The sequence below is a fragment of the Sinocyclocheilus grahami genome, unplaced genomic scaffold (assembly GCF_001515645.1).
Source record: "Sinocyclocheilus grahami isolate Dianchi unplaced genomic scaffold, SAMN03320097.WGS_v1.1 scaffold176.1, whole genome shotgun sequence".
In the NCBI taxonomy this organism is placed as follows: Eukaryota; Metazoa; Chordata; class Actinopteri; order Cypriniformes; family Cyprinidae; genus Sinocyclocheilus; species Sinocyclocheilus grahami.
Window position 1 is genome coordinate 1,604,458 of NW_015505355.1, and position 10,707 is coordinate 1,615,164.

At 35.7% G+C, this 10,707-nt stretch overlaps 1 protein-coding gene across 1 annotated transcript in view; it reads left to right on the forward strand.

The window, feature by feature from the left end:
• cdc73 (cell division cycle 73, Paf1/RNA polymerase II complex component, homolog (S. cerevisiae)) overlaps positions 1–10,707 on the forward strand; it is a 45,745-nt gene that overhangs the window by 3,229 nt on the left and 31,809 nt on the right. The window contains exons 2-10 of the mRNA XM_016283620.1: positions 506–611; positions 869–938; positions 1,020–1,082; positions 1,242–1,294; positions 1,378–1,466; positions 2,995–3,208; positions 5,786–5,884; positions 7,170–7,248; positions 7,584–7,648. Coding sequence (XP_016139106.1) covers positions 506–611; positions 869–938; positions 1,020–1,082; positions 1,242–1,294; positions 1,378–1,466; positions 2,995–3,208; positions 5,786–5,884; positions 7,170–7,248; positions 7,584–7,648 — 838 coding nt within the window. The remainder of the gene's footprint in view (positions 1–505; positions 612–868; positions 939–1,019; positions 1,083–1,241; positions 1,295–1,377; positions 1,467–2,994; positions 3,209–5,785; positions 5,885–7,169; positions 7,249–7,583; positions 7,649–10,707) is intronic.

Here is a 10,707-nt window from a genome sequence, read left to right on the forward strand (position 1 = left end):
CGACCTATATTATAGCTCTATAAATGAAGCACAGACTTTATTAGAGCCACAGAAAGACAAACGTTTTGCTGAAAATACACAATTCATTATGTACATTATCAACAATTCGGGACCAATATAATGTAATTTAAAGGGAAACGATGTGAATGGCGCTCTGTGGCGCGGCAGGATTTTCTGTCGGCTGCATTTAAATCCGCGTCTGAAGTTTCCCGCTCTGTTCAGCGTGCAGTATCACGTGTCTAAACAAATAGCACGTGCTGTCAGTGATTTCAACCACTAGAGGCCGCTCTCGCACTGTATAATGACAGCAGACCCTTCTCAGCCGCTCCAGCAATGGACGCAACCCGGAAAACTATCGGCATGGATTTTTGTCCATAACCGATAGTTCCAGCAATCAACTATCGGTGCCGATTAATCGGCAAAACCGATACATCGGTCGACCTCTAGTGTGTAGGGTAGGCCTATATTATTATTTTTTTTAACATGCAATTTAATGTAATTACAGAACTGGAAAAGAGGGACAGCCTAAAGAGTACTACACTCTTGATTCTATTCTTTTCCTGCTCAACAATGTGCATCTTCCTCACCCGTCCTATGTGCGGAGAGCCGCAGTAAGTACAAAAGCACAGTTTACAGCACACATTTTAAAGTGTATTACTATTTTTATTTTGGCACATTTAAACCCTCCCTCTCCCAAAATTCGGTAGCCCGCTTAATGCAAGTTCTTTTTATATTCAGGTTTTAATTAAAGCTTAGTTTGCTGTCTATAAACCGGAAATATCCTTATCTTTATGGTTTTCTTTTGTAATGTAGCTTGTGTGCACAGCTGGTTGGAAAGTAAAACTTGAGCCTGTTTTTGTGATTACAGACAGAGAACATCCCTGTTGTAAGACGACCCGACAGAAAAGACTTGCTCTCCTATCTCAATGGAGAAAGCTGTAAGTGTGATGGGGAATAGCAGACGTTGAACTAAAACATCATAATTATTTACCTGTTTGTCATTTAATCAAATTTTACAGCATCATCAACGAGTATCGACAGAAGTGCGCCCATTGAGATTGGTTTACAAAGGCCAACGCAAGGTGTGAGCTTTATTTTGATTTGAGTGTGTTCTTGTCATTTAAAATAAACGTTAAAGGCCATAATAAGCATTTCATTTTTTCTATATTTAAAGTAGTCAGAAGTGCCTCTAATTGAATGATCACCCATTACCTGCCATTAAATTGCTATTGTTTTAACAGTTAAAAGGGCAGCAGATGAAGTGTCTTCAGAGGCAAAAAAGCCTCGGGTTGAGGTAAGAGACATAATAATAAAAAATAAAATGCTGAATAGCAACATGCTTGGACACGTCTCATGATTTATGCATGTGATTCTCAGGATGAAGAGCGTGTGCGTCTGGATAAGGAGCGTCTGGCTGCTCGTCTCGAGAGTCATAAGGAAAGCATCGTGCAGACGGATCAGATCAGGTATGATCAAACATTAACACTGTAGCAAAAAATATGTGCAATGTACAAAAAGTTAATAGATGACGTGATGCTAGTAGTTCTTTATGACTGAGGAAAATATTTAGAAGAATGTTGGGAACTAAACAGTTTCATTCTCCATTGACTTCTATTGAATAAAGAGAGCCAATGGAGACCAGGGGTCTCATTTATAAACGTTGCGTACGCACAAAATGGGCATTGAAATTGCGTACACAGTTTTCCACGCACATATCGGGATTTATAAAAAAAATAAACTGACATTCTAGACCATGCGAACGCACTGTTTTTCCTGGAGTGAGAAAATTAATGAAGTAAACAACGATTTTAAAAATCTGTTTATTTCATATACACATTTACATTAAATATTCCACTCTCATTAATGGAGATAAGCACTGAAATTACATAAAGTTATTACGCAGAAGTGAAACAAAAATGATATGAGTATGAGCAGCTGCACAGAGGTGTTGATGTCGTGTGAAGACATCTCCACAACATTATGAAAAATACCACTGTATTTGAAGGATACAACTTGAAGAAAATGGTAATTTGCATGTTTTCTTTTTAAAATAGGCTACTTTGTCAGTGACGTGCCGAGTCAGACAATTCTATTTACACTGCAATAAATATAGGCTAAAAATAGCTAAAAGATGTTCACCTTATCAGCAAAACTGCATACATTTTATTTTATTTGAATTGTTTAAAACATTTGAAATTCTATTTGGCCAGTGGAAAAGAATGAGATCAACTCTATTCCGCAATATTTATCTGAGAACTATTTTAAACCGTTTTGATTTTTATGGATTTTGATATATTTATGCTAAAACATAAGGATATACTGGATGCTTTTTAGCAATGAAAATTAATGTGTATGGCACAAGTGGCATTTATAGACCGTATCTCATATTTCCTTAATGTGTTGTACCTTTAACGGTGTTAAACATGGTGTCACGTGGATGGGAATATGCATGGAAATGGTATGCAGATGAGGTTATGCGTAGTAAAACTAGGCGTTGTAAGCTCCACATATGGTGATTTTGGGGAGGAGTTGGGGTGCAGATGCACATACGCACAATCTTCCCCTGACTGGGATTTATAAAGGGATTTTTGCGCAGGTTCAAAATCTAGCTTTTGTGCATGCGTACACTTTTAGGATGAAATCTAAGGAGAGTTTTATAAATGAGACCCCAGAACTGTCTGGTTATCCACGTTCCTCAAAATATCATCTTTTGTGTTCAGCTGAAGAAATTTATGCATGCAAGTTTGGAACAACAGTAAATGATGACAGTATTTACATTTTTCGATGGACTACATTTTTAAAATTACGTCTTTAATATTGTGTTTCTAATGTTTTTGTGTAATTACTGTTATATTAATCCAATAAAGCTGTGTTGTTTAGTGAATGCAATCAATATTGAAGGAATTATGCATTGTGCCTAACACACAGCTTGTCGTGTCTTAACTGTTTAGTTCTCCTAGATATGAGTTTAGCGTATGATTCTTCTGATCTTAGATCTCTGTCAGAAGCCATGTCTGTGGAGAAGATCGCTGCTATCAAGGCTAAAATCATGGCTAAGAAGCGTTCTACCATCAAGACTGACCTGGACGATGACATTACCCAGAAACAGAGAAGCTTTGTGGATGCTGAAGTGGACGTGACCAGAGACATTGTGAGCCGAGAGAGAGTGTGGCGGACGAGGACCACGATTTTACAGAGCAGTGGCAAGGTAAGTGGAGACACTCTTGCTGCGTCCCAATTCGCCTACTTGTGCTATGCTCTAAAAGTATGTACTCTTTCGTCACAAAAAAATAAAAATAAAAGTACATTTGTGTATGTAGAAGAATATTAGGTAAGCTTTGGGACATACTACTTAGTAACGTGCATTCTGTGAATGTTTAAACGGCACTGTCAATCATCTTGTCACAGTTAACATCCACATTTCGTTTAATTTGATTTCCTGCCATATTGGAGAGAGATGAAGAGGCACGTTGATCTGCTAGTCGTGGATCTATCATGCCCAGAACTCTGCTCATGTGTTTGCATAATGATGCATTTAAAAGTTAATGACCAAGCGTATCATTATAAAAGTTCACAGTGTTGCTGCAGATGAGATATAATGTGGATAACATTAAATTAATATTTTTCATCAGGTTAGACATTGATTGTTTATCACTCAAATCCCTTTCTCTACCTGTCCGTCGGTTGAGTATATCTGCCATGTTTGTAGTTTAACACTTCTTATGCATGTTTGTAGTTCTAATCGAATCCTACTAGTCCACCGCGCTGTGTGTTGTGGGCAGTATTAGCCGTTAGAGTGCACATCGATCTGCACTTCGAAGTCTAACCGGAAGTAGTAGGCCATCCGGGAATCTTTGGCATACATTCTTAAACATACTATGATTTGGGACATACTAATTCTATTTTCGAATACTATTTAGGACGGATAGTATGCGAATTGGGATGCAGCATTTAATTTTCTTGGCAAAAAAAACAGGGGCTGTCCATTTTATGCATTAACATATATTTAAAAACCATAAATATAAATGCCATCATGGACGTTGAACTTTGCTGCCAATGTCTCTTCAATAATTTACTCTGCGGCCACAATAATGCCTTGGAAATGTATTTCAATGAATAAATCAACATTTTAATCAAATTGTGTATTCAGTTAAAGTGAATTGTTCTAATTTTGCAAAATTTGCAGCTGAATTTGCAACTGATGCACATTGTAGGCAACAAAAATACTAAAAATATATTTTAAGTTGTTGGACAGATGAGTTGGGCCATTGTTTTCCTTTTTTTTTTTTTAAATAAACAAGCATTTACATTTATTTTTACATTACAAACTATTTATTGCCTAAGTTAAATAATTTAAACTAATGAAATTAATTTTATAATAAGAATAATAGTTGCAACAATTCAGATGTACATAATTTAAATTGGGCAATAAGTAGTTAGAAAAAATGTGTGCTTAATTAATTAATCGCGATTAATCCCATCCAAAATACAAGTTTTTGTTTGCATAATATATGCGTGTGCACTGTGTATATGTATTGTGTATTTAAATACACTCACATACAGTATGTATTTTGAAAATATTTACATGTCTATATTTATATTCATATAATTTATATTATAAATATATTTAATATATAAACATAAAAAATTTTCTGAAATATATGCATGCGTGTGTGTGTATATATAAATATATTATTGACCCTCTAACTCTAGCACTTTCTATTCTATTTTAATTCTACTTTATCTACATGTATCTTTTTTATTTATTAAAAAAAAAAATTCTATTCTATCTACTTGTTTTTTTTTGTTTGTGTGTGTGTGTGTGTGTGTGCCATGTTGAACTTCCAGTGACCAGTATGAGAGAGTGAGCGCGATAACACCAAATTTAACACACCTGCTCCCCATTCACACCTGAGACATTGTAACACTGAGTCACATGACACCGGGGAGAGAAAATGGCTAATTGGGCCCAATTTGGACACTTTCACTTAGGGGTGTACTCACTTTTGTGGCCAGCGGTTTAGACATTAATGGCTCTGTGTTGAGTTATTTTGAGGGGACAGCAATTTACACTGTTATACTGTAGCTGTAGCTGTACACTCACTACTTTATATTGTAGCAAAGTGTCATTTCTTCAGTGTTGTCACATGAAAAGATATAATCAAATATTTACGAAAATGTGAGGGTTGTACTCACTTCTGTGAGATACTGTATATATACCTTGCTACATGTACTGCGTTAGGCTAACCGAGACTTGTCATTTGCACTTATATATTGTTACTCTTTTGTTAGTTTTGACTGCTTTTATTGTCCTCATTTGTAAGTCGCTTTGGATAAAAGCGTCTGCTAAATGACTAAATGTAAATGTTGTACACATACGTTTATTATGTGAACAAAAACTTTTATTTTGGATGCGATGGCGATTAATCGTTTGACAGCACTAGAATTTTTTTTAACTGTTTATTGCCTAATTAAAATGATGTACACATAGATTTTACACTTGTTGTAACTAGTGTTTTGGTGGTTGTGAAATATAAAACAGTTGGCCTGCAGGTGGTGGTGTTTCATTGATCAAACAGCTGTTTTCTTGTGTGGCTTATTGTTACGGTTAGATTTTGAATGGTTGGTTAACTTGCAACTTGGTTAAAAGTCATGTTTGTGATGTTTGTTTGTTTTTCTTCCCTGCTATACTTTCTTTTAAAATCAATTGTGCACAAAAGAAGGTAAATGTTAGCTATATTTAAAGAATATGAACTCCTGAACATGATGATCTTTTGATTTGTAGAATTTCTCCAAAAATATATTTGCCATCCTACAATCAGTGAAGGCGCGGGAGGAAGGTCGGGCCCCTGAACAGAGACAGACCCAGAACCAAACTCAGGTGGTGAGTACACAACAAAGCCGCTTTATTAGTGTGTGTGAATGTTTGTGCTTTCTGTTTCCTTATCAGCTGAATATTAAAATGATGTTTTTTGAACAATTGCTAGGAAACTTAACAATTTTTTTTTCAAAACTCTTCAAACAGCTCTCCTAACCAAGTTTCATCTTTGCACAGCAGTTAATTTTACATTTTAAATCTGCCATAAACCAACAAAACACTTTATACATCTCAAATCAAGCCATTCTTCCAAAACACTAGCAAAGGTTTTCAACCAACAAACACTTTTTCACTCATAAAATAATGACCTAAAAAACACTAACACCAGATAGCATTTTACAGTGTTTTCTTCTGTAAAATTTCATTACCAAACAAGAATGACGTACTCTATGAATTGGAATTCACTGCAGTATATGCTACATTGTCCATGTTTACATTATAGTCAAATTATTCCCAATTTGTATAGATAAAATCTTTTTGTATGTGGTCTGGTTTCTGCAACTTTCACTTGGGAGCAAAAATCTGCCTTTAAACTTGCAAGAAAAAAGATTGGAAATTTATAGTGATAATTATCAATATCAACTGATGTGAAGAATTGCTATTTTTTAAAAATGTTATTCTCCCCTCCATATCGCCCAAACCTAGTTTAACAGTTTAGAAAAGAGTATATAAACATGCAAATTTGCCTGTGGGTACATAAAGTTTGGCTGTGTTTGTGTCTGACTGAGCAGAATTCATGTAATTTGAAAGCTGTAGTCATTGAATGCATTTTGTGCCAAAGCAATGATAAATGATCCACAGTTTAACCCACATAGACTGCTGTTGTGCTCACTGTGTGAAGAGATTTGAAAATGAAATTGTGGTTGTAGTGATTGTTAAAAAAAACTGTAATGACAGCAGAATGTGAGCTGCATGAAGGCCATAAGCGCAAAATCTCAAGATTGTGTTATAAAGCACGTGTATGATATTACATTACAAAATCTGTCCAATATTAACTGTCGCCACTCTTCAAAAATATTTTTCTGTATGTATTTATAAATTCAGAAATTATTAATAAGAAACCAATTACAAGCAATAGGACAAAAAACTACAGTAGAAATGCTACATACAACTTAAAGTAATCTAATGTATAAAAACACTGCATATTCTTCACCGTGTAAATTAAATATATATTCCTTCTTAAAGTGATTTAGTCAAGAGAAACAAACAAAAATAAAAATATTTTATTTCTTAACATAGACTTATTATTATTATATATTTTTTAATGCACTCCAATTTTTTTGTCCCATAGGATCCAGCAATAAGAAATAAACAGCCAGTCCCAGCTGCCTACAACAGATACGATCAGGAGCGATTCAAAGGAAAAGAAGGTAAGTTGGATTTCATCGGCTTTAGTTTTGACCTTTATGATGAATAATTGGTAATGCAGAAAATACCTGTGCAGACAATAAAAAAAAAAAAAGTTCCTTTTTAGTTGTAGATGTAGAAGTAGCACTTTTAGAAAAGATGTAACATGTATCAGAATAAAATAAATTCAGAAAATTGTAATTGTTACAACCAGCATGTCATTGTTGATGAATCTGTGGAGAGATCGTTAAGTGTATCATCTGTTTATGATGATGATGAAGTCCCCCAAAATGGAATTGAGGCTTATTGGAACTGTTAATGATTTAGAAACCTAACTTTTTTTGTTTGTTTTTTACAGAAACGGAGGGCTTCAAAATTGACACTATGGGAACTTATCACGGCATGACGCTGAAGTCAGTGACGGTGAGTTCATATTGCGTCCTGTTTGTTTTTAAAACATCTGTGCCAGAGAACTGTCAGCAGTCCATTTGTGGAGCAAACAAACTGGTTTATTCTTTGGATTAATTTATTCCAGTTCATTTGAAATTTAAAAAAGGATTCTAGGATCATCAAAAACATGTTTGTGTAGACATGCAAATCTGTGCTATGCCTGTTTCTTTATTTGCATGCAAGTTTTGGGTTTTCTGGCTATATGTGAAAATTAATTGGTTACTGTTAGGCTGATGATACACGGGGCAACTTTTTGAGCAATGTTGCCGTCAACAGGCAACCAGGTGAGACACAGGACCCACGACTGATCTAAAGCATCCATATTGAAATTTGTTTCCCGTTCTCGATGGGAAAGTGCCCAAGAAACATTGCTCAAAAAAAGTTGCCCAGTAAAATTGCTCAAAGTTGCCCCGTGTATCATCAGACTATGCACGCCGTGTATGATATGTTGCCAACTGAGTTGTTTTGTCTCTGTTAAAATTGCAACTTGGTCCCATAGTACTCTAACACATGTTTCACGGTTGCGCAAGTTGTAATTGTCATTGTTGGTCTAATTTCTCTCAAAGAAAAATTATCAACGTTTAATCATTACTCCTGTTAAACATCAGCGAATGACGAATATTGTTTGGCCTTAAGTAGGGATGTGTAAGTCAACTTTTTTCCCCCACATTTGTTTTGCTATATATTTTTACAAAAGCTACGTTCAAATTACAGTTATGTTAATGTTACATTTGCACGTTTGTTTCTATGTTATTGGCGGCAGGTTCAGAGAAATGTGCACTCACAAGATGAGCAAAATGAGGGAGGGTTTTTTTCGACTTCGTATAAAATGGAAAAGTTCTGTATAACGATTAAGCTCTGCCAGTAGGATTGTTATACTACCAGTTATAAGGGACAATACTGACATGAAATTTTATACAGAAAATATTTTATAATATTATGAATGAAACTTACTTAACAACAGATCCTAGATCAATATCCTAACAAATAACCCTAAATAATGTATAGTTCCTGCTAAACATCAAGCTTTTCTTGTGATTTTTTTTGTTTGTTTGTTTTGCTTTGCTTCCTGTCATGTGTACAGATACTTAGTTTAATACACGAGAAGTACTTTTAAACATGAACGTGAAGAGGTGGCCATGGCAATGAAGCCAAGTCAAGTCCCCTTATATATACAGTGGGTACGGAAAGTATTCAGACCCCCTTAAATTTTTCACTCTTTGTTATATTGCAGCCATTTGCTAAAATCATTTAAGTTAATTTTTTTTCCTCATTAATGTACACACAGCACCCCATATTGACAGAAAAACACAGAATTGTTGACATTTATGCAGATTTATTAAAAAAGAAAAACTGAAATAACACATGGTCCTAAGTATTCAGAGCAATTGTACAGCATTAATTAGGAAAATATTGTCAATAATGCAAAATGATAATAGTAAACACTAAAAACTATATCAAGATATTACAAAAAATATCTCGATGTGTCCTACCCTCAGCAAAGTTTAATTATTTTTTTCTTTGCTCTATGGTAAACAGAAGTTAGAAATGCCTGAACAATTGTACATCGTTTTAAAACATTCAATACCTCCCTAACTTCAGGGAGTGGCGTTTTAGATGAACGTAATGTGCTGTTACTGTGCACACTGTCCTCTCAATTACACAAGATGACTTGATGAGAAAAATGCAGTTAAAGCATCTGATCATACGGATGTGGATGTTTGCACCAGCTTTTCAGTTCGGATCGTGAACACAATTCAAACACCAACGTGATTCTGTTCCTAAATTACAATGATTTATCGGTTTCATTCCTCAAACTTTGACGTGTGCGATCAATGTTGTGATTAGGGGTCGACCGATATGTGTTTTTCAGGGCCGATACCGATTATTACAGATTAAGTAGACCGAGAACCGATATATGTCTGGTGTAAAAATGACAATTTATGGAAAAATTAATTACAACAAGGGCTCTGACAAACGTTCTTTAAATGCTTTTAAACATATCTTTAATTCTGAGAACTGTTAATAATAACATTAAATAAACATTAATATTAATAATAATAACAACATAAAAAGTGCAGGGAGCACCCAGCAGCATTCTGTAAACATTAAAACTTGATGTAAACAACAAGCAACAAATGAACTAATTATGGAAAATAAATGTAATAGCTCCCTGAAGTTTTATAAGCTAATAAAATGGCTAACAATTAGTAGTCCCAATCCAGCAGCGCCAGGTTGTGGTGCAGGAAGTAGAGCTGCTTGGCATGCTCTCCAGTGAGCTTGCTTCTTCTCTTGTCATAAATTGCTGACACTTCACTGAAGACTAGGGACTGATGAGGGACTGATGAATCACTGTACTCCTTTCAATCACTGGCTCTTTGAGGTACTGATGTGACTCATCCTCAATGATGTCCTTGGCCAACAGATCACCAGTGTGGGGCCCAAAAAGAGAAATTAAGATCTTGTCTATTTGGCTATGGCAGGGTGTCTCTTCTCTCCTTTGCCATTTAGTGGCTTGGTCTTGTGCAGCGGGCTCCTCTCCTTCAGCCTGCTGCTCTTGATTGACTCTCTCTGTTTCAGCCTGCTCTTGTAGAGCACCTTCTACATCTTCTTTAAGCCATTCTTTGGCCTTGTTTAGTGTAGAGGCAGAGGAGAATGCATGACTCTTATAACGTGGATCCAAAAGATATGCCAGAACCACAGTTGTTGAGTCTTCAAGTTTGGCGAATCGTTTGATTAGGCTCTCCCTCATTACCTCCCTGAGCATTCTGATGCCTTGTGTTGATGGCCCTTCAGCTTCAAGTAGCATCTTGAGCACTGTCATGCAGGGAATGATACTGGACGCAGATGAATTACTGTAGCTCACCTCTAGTGTCGCTTCCGGGATGTGTGTTTCAACCAAATTGGACACAATGTTCCACTAGTGAGCAGCTGGACATTTAAAACTGCCATATTCCCCAGAGTAGATGTTAAGGGCACGCTTTTTTTTCCAGTGCCCTTTGCAGCATGTGGAGTGTTGAGTTCCACCTTGT